Raw genomic sequence first — 21,227 nt, forward strand, 5'->3', positions numbered from 1 at the left:
ACCACCCGATGCCCTCAGCGCGCCTGAAAAACAACCGTCCAAGTCACGGGCAGTCAGCAATCTCCATAAACTGACGAACAGTACACGGAAGCTCTAACGCCATTTATTTCGCAATGGCAAAATCAATCCACTTTCCCAGCATCCTGCAACTTTATTGAACTCGGCATCCCGCTGCGGGCTACGTCGTCTAACTCTCCTTAATTACATATTTGGCTGTTTGCAGTCGTGACTCGGCGCTGCAGTCCTGATATCAGAGAACGGGCCTCTTCTCAGAAGCCTGCAGTAGTAGCGGCAGCAGCGGTAGTTTTCCCGCCCTACCGAGCGCTCCCTAGTTGCGAGGTACTGTGCTAAGGGAGCCACCGTGCAAGTCCCGGGGGTCGGCGGCTGCACCCTCCGCGCTGGGCGCTCGCAGCCATTGTGGGGTGGGCGCTCGCCCAGCCGCGTGCTGACACGCCCTCTCGGCTCAGCGACCCGCGGCCAAGGGATTGGGGGGGTGCTCGCGGAGGAGGCTCGCGCGGGTGTTGGATCCTCCCCGCACCGCCCGCGCGCCCGCCTGCTCCTCTCTGCAGCCTGCGCCCCACGCGCCTCGCGGGCACGCGCTCCTTGCCCCGCCCGCGTGCGGCGGCCGCACGGCCCCGGGCGCGCGCCCTCCCCGTGCCTCCGCGGCGGACGCACGGCCGCGAGCGCGCGTGCGCCCCCGCGAACGTCCCCGGGAGCCGAGCAGGAGCGAGCGCCGGGGCCGGGTGCGCAGGACTGAAAAGGAGGCGGCGGCCGCGGCTGCGAGCAACAGATCCGGGCTCCGCGAGCAGACCCACTCTGCTGTTGGGCGATTTTTTTGTTTGTTTGTTTAATTTCAAAAACGTTTATTAAATTAGTAAATCTTGCATTTTTAAATGGCGCTGGCCCTGGGTCAGCGGGTGGTTTTCTCAGCTTCAAGATGGGCTTTGCCGTTTCTGTCGGCACCAGTGGTGGCCTGATTGTCAGTCTTCTCCGGGCATTTTTAAGGCCAGGAGCTGAGCGCTGCATGTAGGCGCCCTACAGAGCGGTTTGGCTTCTTAAATTATTATTCTTATTTTGGGCAGAGAACAGTCGATTCTCGGGCATTTCGCTCTCTTTGGAGAAGAGGCTGCGAGTCGGCGGTGGGTCGCTCGGAGGCTGAAATTCCTCCCGGGGTGAGCGATCCTCGGCCCCGCGCACAGTCCAGGCAGCCCCGAGAGTGTCTCCTGTCCCTGACGACGCCGGGAAAATGGAGGCTGTGATTGAGAAGGAATGCAGCGCGCTCGGAGGCCTCTTCCAGACCATCATCAGCGACATGAAGGTAGGACGCTGGGGGCGCGGCTGCGGCGGCGGCCGCCGCGCACTGACCTCGCCGCGGGGCTTCGCCTCCGCCCTGGGCCAGCCGCCCGGCCCTTTCCTGCGCCGTGGCCTCCGGCCACCTGCGGCAGCGCACCGGCTCGGGTGTCACCTGCTCACCGGGGCGCCGCTCCGGGCTCTGCTGGGTCACCAGGCGGGCGGCTTTTCTGGGGGTATATGATGCCTCCTGACCTCTCCCCGCTCATTGTCCCAGGGGACGGCACCGTCTCGTTTCCCTGGGGGCCCAGGGCCCCGGCTCCAAGTTTTCCATTGTCTGTCGCTGGACGGAGTGTCCGCGACCCGCGGAGGCTGGATGCCTGGGCGGACACCTGATTCCCTGGGGTACAGGGCGGGGGCTCCTTCCCAGCCGTGGGAAGGAGCCCCCCGGCCCGAGAGACTGGGAGGGACCTCTCTCTCCCTTGTTGGCTTTCAGGTCCACCTGGGGGAGAGCTGAGCAAATTAGGTATTAATTAGGCTCTTCCAAAGCTGGCGAAGGGGTGCGTGCCTCCCCTCGGCCCTCCCCCGGGGCGCGGAGCAGAAGTTCCCAGAGCAGTTTTGCGGGGACCCCCCTTCCCCTGGCTGAGGCTCCCAGCCTGAGGTCCAGACTGGGGCACCTTAAACAACTGTATCCCCTAGCCACCCAACACAAACAGACTCCAGGTTTTCTTTTGGAAGGACTGTGGAGACTCAGTGTGTGTGTCCGACCGCGCGCGGGCGCGCGCGTGTGTGATGGGGGCGGGGAACAACACCCTGGCATTTTCCTGCGAAGGGTGGGACTGGGGATAACCTGATCCTTGGATGTGGATTTTCTGTGCACAGAGATAGACCAGGGCCCTGTGTTACTAATCCAAAGGAAATGTATACGAGCGAGCTGGCTGGAGGTGGGAATTGGGGGCGGTGGGGGGATTTTTTTTCATGTGTATTTAGGGAGCTTCTCTTTGGCTGTAGCCCAGCCCCAGTTTGCCTCATCAGATCCGGGGAGGTGGTGTTTAATTGAAAGCTCGGCTTCCAAAACGAGTGGGCAGGTTTGGAAAGCTGTGCAGCGAGTGGGTGTGGACAGCCCCTCTTCAGCCGCTGCCTCGGCGCCTGCAGGAGCTTTTGTCTGTTGAAGTGTAAGGTTTGGAGAGGGCTCGGCCTCGGAGATGGACTTTGGGAAGGAATGCTCAGCTGTCATGGCCTGTTTCCCCCTCTTAGAACCAACTGCCACCTCACCCGGGGTGAACTTTTTCCAAGGTGCCTCCGTCCTGGTCCTGTCCATTTTGAAATCCTTATCCAGAGCCTGTGCCTTTTGTCAGAAATTGACATTCGTGTAGCCTTATCTTCAGCGGGACCCTGCTTGCCCAGGAATGCCTCTAATCCAACCCCTTGGAATTAGATGGATTACTCCCTGTTCAAAGACAGCCCTTTCATTCCTTTGCCCCCAATCCACATTGAATAATTGAAGTGCTCTTTTGAGACAAAGCTTGGTGTTCCCTCTGTAGACTCTGGGGTATTTCTTGTTAACTAAAATTCTATAGGCCTTATAACTAAAATTCTATAGGCCTTATAATCAAACAGGATTTGGTTTGAGGCACACGTGTATTCTGATCACCAGGGGAAGAATTCGAGATGGGTTGGGAGAGCTGCTTGTGTTTTTTTGGATGGGAGAAATGGATGTTTCCAGCCCCTTTGTAGTAACAAGAACCCAGTGACCTAACCCATCGGCCCACTGCAGTCCCAGAGTGTTCACATCTGGAGTTTTTTCCTTGCTCTTTGTTCCTTAATCCAGAATCTAGGCTCAGTTCTTCCAATTTACATGTTTGAACCCAAAGCCCTTCAGAAAGTAACTCACTTGAAGGTAGGCCCTAATGCTTTCTGCCTGCCATCCCGGGACTGTCCTGCAGCACTTTCTGCCTGGGGGATTTGTGGGTGCTAAGGTGGCATGCTTCTCCCTCCCCCAAATTCCAGTTAAAAATACTTATTTAATGCCCTTTTAGTGCTGGATCTAATGCCCTTTTAGTGCTGGATCTATAGTTTGTGGTTCCTGAGTTCTTTCCCTTTGAATTGAGTTGGGTTTGTTCAACATCCTGTTGGGAAGACATTTATTTTAAAGGTTTATTTTGTTTTGGCAGTCAAAGATTTTAAACGCGAAGTGGAGTGGAAGATGAAAACATGCCTTGAGGTCTGCAGAATTTCAGACTTTTGGGGAATAGAGAGATAAGAAGAAAAAAGAGAGGGGGGAGTGTCTAATTTCCAAGATTGTTTATGCCTAAGACAGGGTTTTTGTGGAGTTTTGTTTTTAAAAGGCTTCTTCATGGAGTAGATGGCAGTGACATTTTAAAAGGGAATTTTAAAATTTGGGCATATAGGGTAAGCAGTGTATAGTATGCTTATGCATGGAGTTGCCAGCAACAAAAGTCAATTTTTAATATCTGAAATGGGCTGTCTTTCTAAGGACCTGCTTATCCTCCTTTTCACTTCCTTGAACTCCCATGATAGGTTTATGACGCCTTTGGTTCCCTTTCTGTTTGCTATGAAGGACACATGTAAATGTTGGAAACCCATTTGGAATGCCATCTTGAGAACATTTTTAGGTATGTGCTCAGAAGTGTTGTTGGAGTGGGGGTGGGAAAGGGTAAGGAAAACGTTTTATTTTTTTAAAGTAGCATTTGATTCTCCAAAATGTACAGCAGCACAGGAAGGGAGTCAATTTCCTCTTTGGAGGAAAAAAAAAAAAAAAGAAAACAACAAAAAATGGAGTAATTTCAAGGCCTAGCACCATCCATCTTCCCAAACCAAAGAACCTCAAGACATGGAAAAGCTGGAGAGGATTCTTTCTGCATTCTTCTAACGATCTTTCATCTGGCTAAGTCCTGGGCTGTCAGGGTGTGTGTTTTATCCTTTTCAGGGGGTCGGGTGCAGTGAAGAAACCACTTTTCTTCCATTGGGATCCTGCAGCAGCTGTTAAATAACTTATTGATTCCTTGATGAGGGGAAACCCTGTGGTTTTTTCCTTTCTTCCGTCCTACCCTGGTGGTCACTAATGAATGGTGGTGTGCAAAATCGCTTACTGGCAGCCCTTCCGCCATCCACATAAATCAGGTTGTCTGGAGTGAGCTGGTCCCAAAGGGAAGGGGAGACTAGGGATTCATGTGGCTGGAGGCCAGGGCCCATCACCAGTTTGTGTAGGGGACAGTAGCTTGGAAGTGACTGTGGAAGGCCAGATGACTGACTTCTGATGTTTAAGCACTGTTGACTGCATTAAGGAGATCCTGGAATCTTTTTGGAATTTCTCTCCAAGTCCCGGGAAAGACAGGCTAATGCTTCAAACAGCAGATTTGTGCCGTTACTTTTTCTTTTTTAAAACTTGAGCTGTAATTAATATATAACATTAGTTTCAGGTATACAACATGCTGATTTGATATTTGTATTTTTAAATTTTTTTAGTTAAGTAATTGAACCAGCATGTAGAATTCGGTGATGTTTGGAGAACTTTTAAGACCAGGAGACCCTGGCCAAACTTGAGGGCAGCTCAGCCTATAGACGTCTGTCTTCTTTTAATAACTAACTTAGTTTAAAAAAAAAAAAAGTTGGACGCTAAAATCAAATATTTTCCTCAGCCTTGTTGCTCAAGAATCAGCATGTCAGGAGCTGCACTGGGCCTGATGCAGGGAGAACTTTGTACTAGGTTGGAGAGTGTGTTCGGGGTTGTATAATGTGACTGGGGGTGAAAAAAATACCCAAGCACACCTTGAATTCTCCACCCCACGTCTCACTTTAGGCAGGGGTGTCCTGTTACCAGCACCTGTGCCGAGCAGAATAGGGGCCTTGTTCAGTTTTCCTCCACTGCCCCCCACCGCTGTTTGCCACCAGTATCCTCTCTCCTAAGTTCTACCTAAAATTAGACCTGCTTAAGGGACTTCTTGAATTCCATGGAAATCTTTTGTGGTTCAAAGACATGTCATGATATTTTCCCTTACTTATCACAAGATCAAGAATGTGGGCAGTGGATCCAGCACTGGATAATGATTTCAGGGTTGTTTTTCACCTCTGCTGTTTTGCTTTGGCTTTGGGGTTCCTGTCAGACAAGAGGTTCACTTCCTCGGTGTTTACTGAGGGCCTGCTGTGTGGAAGGCCTTTTGCTGGGATGTGAGGAACCAAAGATCCACAAGGGCTGCCCTTGGAGAGTTGCTTGTTCAGTTCAATTCAATATGGCGGTCATGAAGGAAGGGCTGGTAGTCCAGCCTGGGGAGGGATATCCGTCAGCCCCTGCAGGCCTTCCTTTTGACTTTTCAAAAAAAAAAAAAAAAAAAGTGTTTTCTCTAGGAATATAGTGAAAACCTAGCCAAGGCCTCCGCCAGTGGCCAGGTGCTCTGAGGGAGGCGGGCTGCTTTGTAAACGGTGACACACAAAGGTAGACAAGCAAAGCCCTTGTAAAGTACAGATGGGCCCCATGTTGCCTTTTCTCTTAGCAAATGGCTCTGTTTGTCCAAGCTTTTACAGCTTCCTCAGTTTAGGCCTGTGGGAGAAGAAGGAGAAGTGAAGATGTCATAAAACCAGCAGCAGGGAACTGCCCAGAATGGTGCCTGTTCAGAGATTTAGGGCCTATTTTCTGTAGATCAATCTTTGGGGGCTTTTAGGTGCAAATCTTGTTGTCGAGGTTTGGGAAGAAGTCATTTTTTTTTTGGTCTCGGCTTGAGTGTCTCTGTGGGGAAAATCCCTTGTACGTCATATTTAACCAAATTGTTTAGAACTTGTTTGATGCTGTGAACGTTTACGTTCTGAGATCCTAGTTGGTAATGCCCCAGATGGAGAGAGAAGGTCATTCCTAGTCACGGTTTGCATGGAAGGTAGGCTGAGTTTGAATTTTGCCCGGTTCAGCGATCACTTAATTCTTTTTGATGAGAGTAACGTGAACTCATAATCCTACAGTACTGATTGAGCATCTGTGACGTTGCAAGCACCGAGCTTGATATCAGCAAGTCAAGATACAGGATTCCCAGTTAAATTCAAATTTCAGAGAAACTGAACAATTTTTTAGCACAAGTGTGTCCCACCCACACTCTGCTGCTGACCTCTTGGCCTTCGAACTCTTTTGCCTCTTGAGGGAGGGAAAAGGAAAAAGTTAAAACAATATCTGTCAATTGGGCCAGCTCGCTTGAGGTTGTTAAAATGCTTGGAGGGTGAAAAGGTTGAAACTGTTGATCCATTAGGTGCTTTATCTGTAATTTTCATCTAGGCGTTTTCCATCTTCCTAGGGAGGGTCGAGAGCTGGCCAGATTCCTTCTGTAGCAAGACCATTTAGATGTTCAGATCGGGTATGGAAAAATGAGATCATTTTGAGTTTGCCATTACTTCTTGGAACTGCCTTCAGGACACTTTCCCCTAAAACCCACACCTTTGCAAAACCCACACCTTTGCAAAAACAAAGAAATACCTCTCCCTGAACAAACAAAAGCCAAAGGACAGATTCAGCTGCCTAGGACAGCAGACGGTACGCATTTGGGACTCCTAAAAGGGAACTGACTGATGCCTGAAGCCGTTTAACTCAGATTTGCAGATTGCACTGCCGATTCGGCCTTATTAAGTAGCAAACCAGAGAGACAAATGGAACAAATTAATTGGATGAGCGTTGAGGAAGCCCATTGTATTTGACTGCCAAGGTTCTCCCTTGAATGAGCTGGAGACTGCAGAAGGTTGCATCTGAGTGTGTGGCGCGCGCGCGACACTTCTTGTAATTTATCCAGAAAGACTATTCTAATTGTTGTAATTTGAAAGTGTCTACACAGATCTAGTTGCCCAGGCTGGATCCCATGGAATCACATTCCTACTTATTTATAATTCCCAATACAATTGGTTACCCGGTTTTATGGCTTTTCTCTCTGGAATAAACCTTTCTTGGTTTTCTCTTCTTTACCACCTCCCCGTCCCTACTTTAGATTTGGCTTCTATCATTTCTCACTTGAATTAGTAGCATTTTCAGGTCAAAGGGGATACAACATTTTGTGTATCATATATATTATGTATCATACACACACACACACACACACACACACACACACACAGCCCCCCTCCAAAAGCAAAACCAAAATCTACACACACACACACACACACACGCACATACAGCCCCCCTCCGAAAGCAAAACCAAAATCCCCCCGGCGTAGATTCCAGAGCAGCCCACCCATTATTAATGTTTCCCACCTCTTAGCCTAGGGAAGACCTTGGCATGGGGCTGTGTCGTCTGCCGCTTCCCAATTTAAGATGCTCTTGGTGCCACCTGGTCCACGGTAGGTGCTCTGTAATCATTGCATGTAGTGAACAGGGGGCAGCAAGGGACTCGGTGAGAATCTACTGTGTGCCAGGATTTCCCGTCATCCTCACCATCATCCCCACTTTACAGATGAGAACACTGAGGCTTGGAGAGAGTCGGTAATTTGTTTAATGCCGTAGTGAGGTGGGCTGGCATTCAGACCTTGGTTTATTTGACCTTAAAGCTGGAACTCTTTAGAGCATGCCTAAGGTAGAGAGGGGGCTGTGGATTTATTTCCACAGCATTTCACTTGCCTGAGTCTTGCAGGAGGCCCAAGGAAGGAATCAAGGTCACATCTCTGTGCCTGCAGGCTGGAGGTGTGAGCCTGAGCTGAGATGCTGAGAGAACTCTGGGGGTGGGGGTGGTGTGCAGCTCCCATCTGGCTGTCACTTTTGTGGAAATGGTTTAATTTGTGATGTATCGACACATTGTGGCTTCCTTCCTTCTCCCACTTACCAATCTTCTCTGACAGACAACCTGCCTTTCCCCTCTCCTCTCCTTCCCCTGGGTGTGCAGAGAGGAAAGTCGCTTCTATCCTTGGCTTCTGTCCTTGTCCCCATACAAAGCACCTGCAGTCTTCTCCGTGACTGGCCAGAGGGCTGCCTTTATGTGTCTGGGGAGCCCATGGGTCCCTAAGGTTGGGTGACTATGCCCATCGGTCCCCCTAATTATATGAATTAAATAAGTTCACCCGGAGTTCAGTGACTCCTCAAAGAGAACTCCTTGCCTTGAACTCATTTTGTGTCCAGCCCTGGAACACTCTTGTAAAAGGGCTTTCCGTATTTAATTATTTCCCGGTCACCCTCGAGTTGGGTTGAGTCGATCGAGCCATTGCAAGACTGTGTTTGGGGAAGTTGATGGAATTGCCAAAAAACCTCCTTTCTGTGCTGATTTCTTGGCATATATGACCTTGGTCATAGTTTCTAAGTGGTTTTTCTTTTCCTGTCTAGTTTAAGTGGGTGGAAAAAAAAATCAGTGGGGTGCCTTTTGAGCTGTGTGTCTTTTTATTTGCTTTCTTCCCCTCGAAGAATTTGGACAGCAGTGAAAGCATTAGCTTGGTCAGCACCAGCCACCTTCCGAATCCTGGAGGTGGATGGCGGGTTTGGTGGACGGCAGGTTTTGCCTGGGCCTCCCTTCCCTGCCACCTCCCACAGACAGGGGTCTGCAGGGTCCCGGAGGAGGGGGTCTGGCTGGAGGAGGAAGAGGCAGGTCTGGGCAGGTGTGCCCATTTTGGTAGGATGGGCATGGTCACAGGAATGAGCGCATTGGATTCCCTGGGAGCCATAAGACACTGATGCCTGGACCCTGATTCCTCAGAGGGTCTGATTCAGTGCTTCTGGACTACATCCTGGACATTAGGGTTTTTAAAAGCACCCCCAGCTGTACACAGTTTAAGCACCCTGAACGTGTTTTCTCAATCTTGCCTAAGTCTGAGTAAAAGCATCTTTACATGGTCACACAGCAATGAGAATATGCTTAACGCTACTGGGCTTCAGGATGGTAAATTTTATGTGTATTTACTACAGTTAATAAAAATAAGAATAAATTTATAGTGAAACAACGTTAAAGTGAACAAATTGGAAAATAACAACAGAAAAAGCATCTTTAGAATCCTTGGCTGTTTTTAGTTGACCTGTAATAGTCTTGTCCAGCATGATTTTCTGCAGTCATGGAAATTGTCAGATACATTAGCCACTAGCCACATGTGACCTTTGAGCGCTTGAAGTGTGGCTAGTGCAACCGAGGAACTGATTTTTAAATTTTATTTACTTGTAATTTGTTTAAGTTTAAATAGTCATATGTGACTAGTGGCTACATATTGGACAGTGCAGATCTATAACGTACCACCTAAGTAAAAACATTGTGCTTGCTTGACCGCACGGCTTCCTGCCCACATTCTGTTTCCTCCTGGCCGCATCACTGCCCCTAAACCCCTCCTGTAGAAATTCTGGAGCTACTGCTGAGCTTGGAGTCAGAGAGGTCTGGTTTTAAATCCTGTGGGCAAATTTCTTCATCTCTCTGAGCCTCATTTTCCTTTTCTGTAAAATGGGTCTCATAAAGCACCCATCTTAAAGGGTTGCTGGGGGGGATTCTGAAATGAGATCTTACTTGCAAAGGGTTTCACACAGTGCCTGGCATACATGCACTCAGATGTTAGCTGCTGCTGTCTTGCAGATTTGGGAATGAAGTATTCTGAAGTTTTGAAATCAGTCATTATCTCCACCACTTCTTAGGGCAAACACGACCCCACCCTTTACTGAGCTGTATTTAGAGCTTGCAGTGAAGTTGTAGGAAATGGAGAAGTTGAGGTTTTTTTTTTCTTGCTAAGTAAATCACTTCTGAGTTCATTATAACCTCATCTGGCTCAGCAGGGCCTATTGGCATTTCTCTATTTGCAAACCCTCTGTCTGTAATATAAAGGCAGGGAAGGGCTGGGTGCCTGGCTGAGGTCCTCAGGGCCTTTAGTTTAATGCGTAAAAAAAAAAAAACCTTTTAGAGATGTTTACACCAGTGTAAGGGGAGACTGAGTTGCTTCATAAGGGCCATCTTTTTCTGTTCACCTTGTTTGAGTCACCCCTTCTTTTTCTGGAGTGACTACCAGAGAAGTGCCTCATTTGCCTCTAGTCTGCCTTTTAGCAGCAGCTTCGTACTGGCTTCTGTCCCTTCCCAAGACTTGGCCATATTTGGGTTCTTCCTACCTGCCTACTTGCTGAATATGGCCCACCTGTCTTAGCCAGGCCTTGGGGGCTACCTGTGACTTGGCCCAGCAGAGTGACCTGCTCCGTGCCCGTGTCTCCCAGCCTGGATTCCCTGGCTTCTTTGAACGCATCCTGCGCTCCTCATTCTTGCTGTTTGTCCCGCTTGGAAGAGCTTCTCTGCCGTTTTCGGCATTATCGAAATCTTTCTCATCCTTCAAGGCCTCACCAGAAAGTTACCTCATTTCTGGACCCTCCTCTGCCTACCAGGTCAGATGCCCTTGGGCATTTTTCCAAGTTCATGTTGATTCTACCTAGTACTTATTACATTCTACCTTAAGTGGTTGCCCTTGGGCTTTGAAGCCTGGCTCTGCCACTTCCTAGCTCTATTACTCTGGGCAAGTTACTCTTGTTCCTTGACACTTAATTTTCTTACGTGTAAAATGGGTAGAGTAATACTCTCCTATTAAAGTTGTGGAGGATTAAAAGAGAAAATATATGTAAAGGGCTTAGCCCAAAATGAATGCTGAATAAAATTCTCTTACGTATCTATCTGAGCCACCCTAGTAATTTCCAGCAGAGTACCCTGCTGACAGCGGCACTCAGATGTTTCAGAAAATATAAGAAACCTATATCTTCGCTTTGATAATGCAATAAAGACAAGAGTGAAATGCTTTTCAGCTTTCAGCGTGTAAATAATTTGAGAGAACACGGTATACATAGTCAACAAATATGATGACTGTTCTGTGCCAGGCACTGCTGGGGGGTAGAGATACACCTATGACCTTGCCCGAAAATGGTTTAGTCTAGAGGAGGAACAGACAAGTAACTAGAAATCTGTGATCTGTGCCATGATAGATGTCAGCACAAGATTTTGAGGGGGGCCTGGGGAAGGCCTCTGATTCTCATTTGGAGTAGGAAGACAGAATCAGGGGGAGGCTTTTGATACAGGTGACCCCCAAGCTGAGACCTGAGTTTTATTTTACTTATTTAACAAGCATTTTTATGGTACAACCAGGCACTATTCTAGTGCTTTACAAAGACTCCTGTTCCTCCCAACAACCCAATGAGGTAGTTATTCAATACTAGTCCATCTAACAGTGAGGGAATTACTGCTATAATTCCCATTTTACAGATGGGGAAACTGAGGTGCAGAACGGTGAAGCCATTTGCCCCCATCTTACAACTATCGAGAGGTACAACTGAGAGTTGAGCCCAGGTAGTCTGGCTCCAGAGTCTGTACCCTTAATCCACGGTGCTGAGCTGTCTCTCACAGCATTTTAGGATTTCCTTTTCAGATTCCATAATGGGTGTATGTTATCAATTGCTTTGAAGATTATTCTGCCTGTAGCTTTAGGACTCAGGATGAACCAGAAAAAGCAAGAAAAATCTAGGCTGTCTTCTGAGCAGCTTCAGGAGGCCTCCCTTTATTTCAAGAGGAGTTGGACCAGCCAACGACATGAAGTTGCTGGGCGGTGGACTCAGCCGGGGGCCGCTGATTCATCAGCAGAGGAAAGTATGTGGGGGGCAGGCGGGGCGTGGTTCCCAAGGGTCTGACACAGTTGTCCGAGGTGACAACCACATGACACATGTTTGTTTTGCTGGAGAAACCCCCTCTGTCAGGGTCGCCCCAGTAATGGCTCTGCAACCCACACGATTGCACCTCAGGAAAGGGGGCTGTGTGCAGTAGGAGGCTGGAAAGGCTTCGAGATTAGTTCACAGGGAGAGTCAGTTTGGCTTCTGAGGCCCGGCTTGCCCCAGCTCCGGCAGCTGAGCAGGAGGCCATTAAGGAAGTCTTTGAGTTTGGTTTAATGGTCCCTCTTTGTTTTGAAGTGATTGTTTACTGAACCTTCAAAGCCAGCTCTCCAGCAGGATGTGATCTGGAGCCTGGATAATTGGATGAAGCACCCCAATAGGAAGCAAGTAGCGGGGAGCAGGGCCAGGAGTAGCTAGCTGATGGCCAGGCCCTTGGCGTCCGGGCACTGGGAGGCTCTGAGCTGCTGCTGGGAGACGGGGGTCGTCTTGCAACCAGGAGTAGACCTGAAGCAAGGATCCCCTGGAACCTGGCCTCTTTGATGTTGTGCTGGCCTTAATTAGGGACACCCTAATTAAATCACCAAGGAGAGAGCTTTCCTCTACATTTAGCATAAAGCATTAGCAAATGTTTTGAGAGCATTTCATGAGGGATTACTTCTCCAAGATTATGCAAGTAATAGAAAGTTAATGAAAGGAAAACTAAAACCTCAGGTAAGTAAAAAATAAAAGTCACCCATAACCACTTGATTACAAAGTGGGTTATGGACACACATTTTAGATGAAGGCTCTTGTGGCCTGTGCCCTGCCAGAAGTTTCTTTTTCCACTTAGCTTTTCACTTGTGCTTTCTGTGCCTGTAATTAGAAGCCAGGTCAGTCTTAAAGGCTGTGTGGTGGTCCATTGTTTTGTTTGTTTGTAGTTAATTCATTTAGTTGACACATATTTGAGGACCGGCCATGTGCCAGGTTCTGTGTTAAGTGCTGGGGATACAGCAGTAAATAAAATGGACACAGATCTCTGCCCTCTTGGAACTTACATTCTAGTGGAGAGGGGGTGGGGGTCTGGGACAGACAAACTGAATAAGTCAATTGTGTTATATTTTAGAAGGATATGTGCAATGGGAAAAAATAAAGCAGGCCCAGTGTGGCAGTTTTTAAATAGGGAAGGCTTCACAGAGAAGGTGACATTTGAGCAACAGCTTATGAGGTATGTGGATATTAGAGAAATAATGAATGTTCCAGGCAAGGGAAGAGCATGTGCAAAGGCCTTAAGCTGGGGGCCTGTTACATACTGATTTGTGATTAGGCTGTGTCCAGTTTTTCACTAATTATAAGCAGCACTCCAGTGACTATATCCTTGATTTACACTGGTGGTTGATTTACACTGGTGGTTTCCCCAGAAGGATTTATCCTGGGTCAAAGGTACATACTTTCATGGCTCTTGAAACCCATTGCCAAATGTCTTTCAGAAAATGTGTATCAGTTCACATTCCCATGTGCAAGTGCTTATCACCAGGGATTACTTCTGAAGGAGCAAGGTCTGAACATCAGGACTGAGAAATTGCTGAGACCACAGCATCCAAGACTTCAGAGGGATGTGGCATCTTATCTAGAGCGATAATTCTCAAACTTGTATGTGATTTTAGCCATCAGAGCATGAGTGTCCCCTGGGGAATGTGTTAAATGCAGACCCCTGGGCCCCACCCCCAGAGATTCTGATTGTGCAGATCTGGGGCGGGGCTCGGGCATCTGCAGGTTTAGCAGACATTCCCCGGTGGTGAGTCGCTGGGAGTGTACCATGAGTAAGTAGAAGTGGGGGTGGCTCTTGGGTCACCCTGAGCCACCAAGAGCCTCCTCTGCAGCTCATGAAGTGAGTAGGAAGGATCTCCCTGCTCTTCCCACCCCGTCCCTGCCCCCCAGATCACACCTTCCTGGGATGTGTTCCAGGTGAACAGAATGACATGTCTGAATGTAGCATAGTCTTCTGTACTTCCTATCCTTTGCTAATTCTCTTTTTTCTGCAGGGAATGCTTCCTCCTGTCCTTTCTTTCCTTCCTCTTGGCCCAGAAAATTCCCTTTTGTCCTTTAAGACCTCGGTGAGGAGTCACCCCCCTCCAGAAATTTGCACCAACCCCACCTTCCAGTGCTTTATATCTGGAGTGTGGCGCCCTCCGAAGGCTTTGGGATTGGTGGCTTACACGGCAGCATTCCTCGACACTCTGGCCTGTTTTAGTCCCCCCGCCCCAACCCCTGTGCCTGTGCATAGTAGGTGCTCATTAAATGTCCGAGTCAGGGTGGCTGGTCTTGTATGTTGACTCATTAAAATAGCAGTTACTGGCATTTCTGGAGTTCTGAGTTTCTAAGTGCTAGTCATCCTTCTATGCCCTCGTATTCTTTCACTTACTCTTGTTACCATCGTTTGAGGTGCGAACCACCAGGGGTATCATTTACAGATGAAGACAGAGTGCCAATGGATAACTGAGTCACTTAGGTCCCCAGCGGGGAGATCTGAAGTTGGGCAGCCTGACTCAGCCCGCTAGACCACACTGATCCTTTTAGACACTGGATTAGACTGCCCATCAGGGCCCTCTATCCAGGCAAAGAGAAGGACATTCAGTGGAAAGACACTAAAAAAGGGCAATGACTATAGAAGTAACAAACACAGCCCTTTTTTGTGGTACCCACCCGGGTGTCATTCCTAATAGCCCGGCTGGGATTTGGGGCTTGTGGAGTTCAGTGAAAGGGGAAATCTGTTTAGTGGAAGGTGGCAGTGCCCACGAAGTGTGCACAGAGCCGTAAGGTCCTTTTCACAGGCATATTTATTGCTGGTGAGCTTGAGTAGGTGGGTGAGGGTGGGCGTGCAAGGAGGCAACCACTGATTATCCGAGTGGCTGCCATCCACTTGATGGACAGGGATAATTAGTGGATTAGGCAAGCCCCAATCAGAAAATAAAAGCCCAGGAATGGTTTTTATGATGGATGGACTTACGCAGCGCCTTTCATCAGAGGATCTTGGGAGCCCTTCATCTTGTAGGATGGGGTGGGGAAGGATGGCTTTGGGGACAAAGCTGTGACGGGCACCCACTTCTGGAAGCTGCAGATTCCTGCCTTGTGCTTCAAGAAGCATGGAGTCCAGAGGCACTCCTGCTTTGGTCAGAAACTTCCTCTTGAAGCTTTGCTTTTCGTTTCCCTGAAGCCTGAGGTCACTAAGGGGTGTCCCTAGAAGAAGAAGGAGAGGGATGATATGGACTGCGTTCCTCACACTCACCGTGGGGAGGGACCCAGTGGCAGGGGTGGTGGCAGCAGCCTGTAGAGATGCTCCAGACAGGCTCTCCGACCTCCTGGTAGAAGCAGATCAGTTCTAGTGTCCACAGGAAACCTGAAGACTTAACAGAATTATCCATAATCACACCGCTAATGATGGTGACTGAACATTTCCCGTGCTTTTCTATCAGACGTTTTTTGCACAAAGAGCTTTTTTCTTTGTTTTGTGTTTTCTTTTTCACATGGTTGAGAATCTTGACCATTCCTAGGTCGACATTACAGCTTGTCCAGGGCCTTTGCGGTTGTAATCGGGGGTTATGTGTTTGGAGCCCTTGGTCTCCACTTTACTTTGTCTGGGCTCCTACTGAACCCAATATAAAGCAGGACCCAGCCTGCCTACTGAGTGGCTTTCTGCAGCCCTGGGGCTGGGCCGGGAGGCTGGGTCCGTGCATCTTGCTGCTCGCACTTCGCAGAATCAGGGCAGCGCTTGGGCCACAGAGTCAGGCAGATGTAGGATCAAGTTTCAGCCTAGACCACTAGGATGCAACCTTCCTGGTCCTTGGTTTCTTCAGCTGTGAGATAATTAGCAGCACCCGCCTCGTTGGGTTTTTGTGAACATGTAATAAGTGTGTGTATCAAGCTGTGCTCCTCCGAGTGTAGTCTGTGGACCAGCAGCCTCGGCATTACTCAGGTTAAACATGCAACAGCCAGGCCCCACCTCAGACCAAGGGAATCAGAACCTGCATTTTTGCAAGATCCCTAGGTGATGGATATGAAAGTTAACGTTGGAGAAATGCTGATCTATGTATCGGGCATCTAGCAACTGTTTAGAACGCGGTGATGCTTAAAGATGATGGTGGTGACAGTGAGGCTTGTCAAGGTGAAAAGAAGGGCTTGGGAGATGACCTGTCCAGTCGTATATCCAAGACTTGGATTCCCATCAGCCATAACCACTGGTGAGCCAGCCTCTGTCTGGAACTTTTGAGCTGGAGCCCGACTCCCTATCGCCTGTCCCCACTGGTCCCTGTTTCATTCTCAGCTGAGCCGAATTCTGCCTCCTCGTGAGAGTCCCCTCCAGTCTCTGGCTCCTCTCAGACGGTCCCTTCTCTAACCAAGGCCCCCAGCTCCTCTCTGTTCCCCGAGTGGCAGCACTGGTGTCTAATTCCCTCAGCTGTCCCCTGAGGTCTGCTGTCACAGCAGGCGGGGCTGGGAGAGGCAGTTGCTGCATTATTTACGGGGCGTCGTTAACCAGCCGGGCTGATGAGTTACATGCAGTTTACTCTTCTGCGCTGTGTGTGGGATGCCATCCCAGGCCTCTGTTTAATACAAAACAAAGCAAAACAGAGCCCCAAGTCAGCATGACCACTGGCTGAGCCCTGTACTCGGGTTAGGCAAGCGGCCTGCCCAGCTGTCTGGCTGTGGGGAAAGCAGAGGGGAGGACAGGAACTCGGGGGTGTTCTTGGAGCTCAGCCTTGAGGGTAGGCAGGGCAGTCCACTTGCATATTTGCTTAGGTGGCCACCAAACTCTTGGGGAGTCGACGGAGATCAGATGGTCTTTTTCCCTCAGAAGTAAGAGGATAACTTCATTCTCCTCCCCACTCCCCAAGGGACCAGGCTGCCGTCAGGTATGTGATGCGGTAGCCAGCTTCTCTTGTCACCGTGCTGGTTTGGGATTTATGTCACTCGCCATCTGGATGAAGGCCCCGTTTGTAGTTCAACCCTGGATCTTGCCCTGGATGGCCGCCCATGGTCCCCTTGTCTGTCCTTCCATCTCCTGCTTCTCCCAGCATAAATGTGCCACTCCAGTGTCCCTTGGAGGAGCCTACTTGTACTGTTTCTGCTTCCCTGTCTTTGTTCCTCTTCTTGGAAATGCTTTTCCTTCCTCCCTCCATTTTTCCGTCCTCGAGCCCACAGTTCAGCGGGGGAGACTCAGGTTCAGAGACGGCCAACTGCATGATATGAGGGAAGCAGGTGGGTCCCAGGATACTCTGCAAAAGGTGACATTTGAGCTGGGTGGTGACGGCTGAGTAGGAGTTTTCCAGATTGCTGAATCCCCCTGGAGGTTAGAAGAGAGAACAGCCTTCGGGGGGGCTGTGTGGTGGGCGCCCCGTCTGGTGGCTGCAGAGTTAGAGCCTGTCTTCAGGGAGGCCCCATCTCTCTCCCTGTAGGGAAGTGGAGACGGTCAGGCAGCTTGATGCAAAGAGTCCTCCAGGTGCTTGAAAACACACCAGCTTTGACAGGGAAGTCTTCCATTCTCCCAGAACCCTGTGTGATCTGAGTTCTATTCTCAACAAACTACCAGGGCTTCACAACCTCCCTGCCCGCCTCTCCAAAGAAATTCAGGGGGTTCCAGAGGGAGGAGAGCCTGTTTCCCTTCACCTGTGACTTTGGACTTGGCAGAGCCCAGGCGCTCAGTGGGTGTCTTATTTTCGTTGACTTTGGTATGTCTGGAAAGCTGTGAAACCTTTCCGTGTTCTCTGGTGAACTCCGCAGTGGGGTCTGTGTTGAGGCTTTCTCATAGCTCTGGGGATTGCATGGTGAATAGAGCCCGCCAGACACATAGCTTCAGCAGACAGCTTTCTGGCCTTCTTGGTGGGTGGTGCAGGTTAGAAAATTAAGGACCACGTTGGACTTGCTTTCTAAAAGGATTCTCAGTGCACACAGTGTCTCGACTGGCAGATTTCTTCTGAAATCTGAGTCTGCTCACCTTTACCCAGCCTTGTTGTCTAGAACAACCCAGCGCTTTTTCTCTCAATTACCTTTTTATCTTCCTACGAGTGCCTTCTCCCTCCTTCCTCACTTCCTCCAAGCTTTTGAATTTTTGTAGTAAAACTTTCAGGTGGGTAGAAACTTTTTGTTTTTCCTTGAAAGAAACTTTAAAAAAAAAAAAATCTGAAACAACCCAACATCACCTTGCCTTTAAATTTTAATAACATTTATACACTTAAAAAAAATTTCTCAACAAGGAGGTTTTTGTCTTCTGTTCTTAGAAGTTCTTTCTTTTTTTTTTTTTTTAAAGAATCCATGAAATTATATATTGCCTAAAACAGGTGGGCCTGACACTCTTTGAGAGACTGTCAAATATCATCAAGTGGGGAGAGAGCTGCGGTTGGCAGCCTTCTTCTGGCTGAGTGGGTGTTCGTAGGCGGAGAGCTGGGTGCTGTACCCCCTAACTGGAGCGGGGACCCTCCTTTTGTTGCTAATTTGGTAGAGACTGGAATGAGGCTCCCAGTGGGGGCAGATAAGTAGTTTGTAAAGGGGTTTGAGCAGCTGTTTTCAGGCACATTCATCTGGGGTTTAAGTACTCCACCTGCCATGTACTTGGGAGCGGCAGAGACATTGACTGACACTGTGTGTCCCACTGCCTTGCTCTGTGTCTGCTTTAACTATGGCGAACTCAGAGTGAGATGCACAGTCCGAACTGTACTTAGGACTGAGAATGAGGGATCCCAGCCTGGGTGGACCATCTGACCTTGAGAGTTTTAAACATCTCTCCCAGCATCCCGAAGGAGATTCCTGGGAGCCTGCAGACGCTTGGATCAATCCTGTCAAAGGTTATTAGACACTGACTGAGTGCCTGGCACTGCTCTGAGCACTTTAGATGTCTGACTTCATTTCTTCCTCACACCAGCCCTGGGCAGTGGTGACTTGCCCAGGCAGAGGTCGGACGACCTGCCCGATGTCCCACGGCAGACGGGAGAGCTAGGATTCTAGCCAGGAGATGGGCCTCTGGAGTTTGTGTTCCTTATTCCTTCCGTGTTCCGTGATGTCAGTGTTCAATAGCAGTGAGGGAATTATGCATTTTTTTTGTTGATCATTATAAGAAACTGGCCTGAGAGGTCAAGTGACTCACCCATAATTTACTGCCGGGGCCGTGGCTAGAACTCGGGATTTGGGGCTCCCTGCGCAGGCCTTTTGCCATTCTGGCGTGTTTTCAGTGAATGTGCCTCACCTTTTTCTTTTTAAATTTATTTCATTTATTTATTTATCTTTGGCTGCATTGGGTCTTCGTTGCTGCACGCGGGCTTTCTCTAGTTGCAGGCGAAGCGGCAACAGTGAGAAGCCCGCGTACCGCAAAAAAAAAATAAAAATAAAAATAAAAAAGTGGACTTAATTTATTTTTATTTATTTATGTATTTATTTTATTTATTTGTTTTTATTTTTGGCTGTATTGGGTCTGCGTTGCTGTGCACTGGCTTTCTCTAGTTGCAGCGAGCGGGGGGGCTACTCTTCGTTGCGGTGTGCAGGCTTCTCGTTGCGGTGGCTTCTCTTGTTGTGGAGCACAGGCTCTGGGCACGCAGGCTTCAGTAGTTGTGGCTCATGGGCTCTAGAGCGCAGGCTCAGTAGTTGCGGCGCACGGGCTTAGTTGCTCCGCGGCATGTGGGATCTTCCCGGGCCAGGGCTCGAACCCGTGTCCCCTGCATTGGCAGGTGGATTCTTAACCACTGAGCCACCAGGGAAGGCCCTCACCTTTTTCTTAAGAAATATTATGGATCACCTCAGTGACCTTCTCCAGGGGTTCTGTGGATGGGAGTGGCTGCTGCTGGGGAGAGGAGGACCTCGCTCTCGTGTCCTATGTGCAGATGAGCGATGATGGTTCCTTTGGCTAGAAGTTGATGCTCCGTGTCTCTGAACATCCTCAGGCCTTTCATAAAGCTTCTCATACTGTCTTGTGGACCAGAAAGAGAAGGGATGGCTAGATGAGGCTGAAATTGGTTAGTAGCACTCTTGTGCTCTTAAGGATGCTTAACTGATTTCCATCTGGACAGGGATCTCTAGTGACCAGCCAGAGGACTCTGAACTCAGCCTTTACCCTTAATTACTTGGATATAGATGTAGAAGGCATGTTCATACCTGCACTTGATAAGAAAATTGTAAATATACTAGGTGCTATACTTGGGATTCCCCACGGTGTCTTGATGGGCCTGGAAAGGTAGCCTGAGCCCTCACAAGGTTTCATTCAACGCAAATAAAGTTATGCTTTTGGGTTGAAGAGACCCCCTGGGGCACAAAGATGGGATGGAGGCTAAGTGGTTTAGCAGATGATGACAGGACCTGTGCGTGGGTGTTGGTGTCAGTAGCTCAGATGTAGCTGCCAGAGGACTTCTGCCAGGAGCCAGTCAGCCAGAATCCCTGGCCTGGTGCAGCTCAGTGTCCCATTGGGAGCACACTGCTGCTTGAAGGAATAAATCCAGCACCTGCAGTTGGGCCAGGCAGGTCCCAAATGCCCAAATGCAGAACTGATGGTTGTGATCTAGCGGCATGCATGAGACAGACTTCAGGGTTTGGGTGGATTGTAAATTCACGGTGCTGTTGTTGCCAGAAATGCTAATTTGATCTTAATTTTTTTTAATGTAATGACTTCATTGTTTTTATAAAAATGATACGTGACCCTTATTTAAAAAAACAAAACTATGGCCATGGAGGAAAGTACAAACAAGAAAACAACACATTGGCCCAAATCTTAGCTCCCAGAAATATTCCATTATAATATTTGGTAGACGGTTTTCCAGATGTCTCTGTGCACATTTTCAGACAGACTTGATAGCTCGAGAAATGTATAAATGGGCACTTTTATTAACATGTTCTATGCAAGATATTTTCAAAATAAAAGTATGTTTAATTTTACTTTCATTTAACAGAAGAATTGAAACTGAAGTGAAGTAATACTGGAGAAATTGCAGAACTTCAGATAACTGTTTCTTCACGAGAAGAAATCAGTTTCTCAGACATTCCTCTAAGGCAGTGGTTCTTAACTGGGGGTGATTTTGCCCTGTAGGAGACATCTGGCAGTGTCTGGAGACATTTTGTCACATCCAGTGGCATCTGTGAATGTTCCTGACATCTGGTGAATAGAGGTCAGGGATCCTGCTAAACACCCTGCAATGTACAGGAACCCCTCCCCCGCCCCCTGCCCCAGCAAAAGAAAGAAAGAATTATCTGGCTCAAAATGTCAGTAGTGGCAAAGTAGAGAAACTGTGCTCCTAAGCATAAGAGAAAAAGATTATTAAAACCATTAGGATGGGCTTCCCTGGTGGCGCAGTGGTTGGGAGTCTGCCTGCCGATGCAGGGGACACGGGTTCGTGCCCCG

At 48.8% G+C, this 21,227-nt stretch overlaps 1 protein-coding gene across 7 annotated transcripts in view; it reads left to right on the top strand.

Moving 5' to 3' along the window:
* The first annotated feature begins 323 nt into the window (after nucleotides 1–323).
* Nucleotides 324–21,227, top strand: part of MTSS1 (MTSS I-BAR domain containing 1) — a 167,563-nt gene continuing 146,659 nt past the window's right edge. For 2 of the 7 annotated variants that reach the window (XM_055091237.1, XM_024129442.3), the window contains exon 1: nucleotides 697–1,318. In XM_055091237.1, coding sequence (XP_054947212.1) covers nucleotides 1,247–1,318 — 72 coding nt within the window. In that variant the 5' untranslated portion in view covers nucleotides 697–1,246. Of the gene's footprint in view, nucleotides 340–696; nucleotides 1,319–21,227 lie in introns of those variants that run through there. The other 5 variants (XM_028500589.2, XM_028500590.2, XM_028500587.2 and 2 more) reach the window with 3 other exon arrangements.

The sequence above is a fragment of the Physeter macrocephalus genome, chromosome 15 (assembly GCF_002837175.3).
Source record: "Physeter macrocephalus isolate SW-GA chromosome 15, ASM283717v5, whole genome shotgun sequence".
Lineage (NCBI taxonomy): Eukaryota > Metazoa > Chordata > Mammalia > Artiodactyla > Physeteridae > Physeter > Physeter macrocephalus.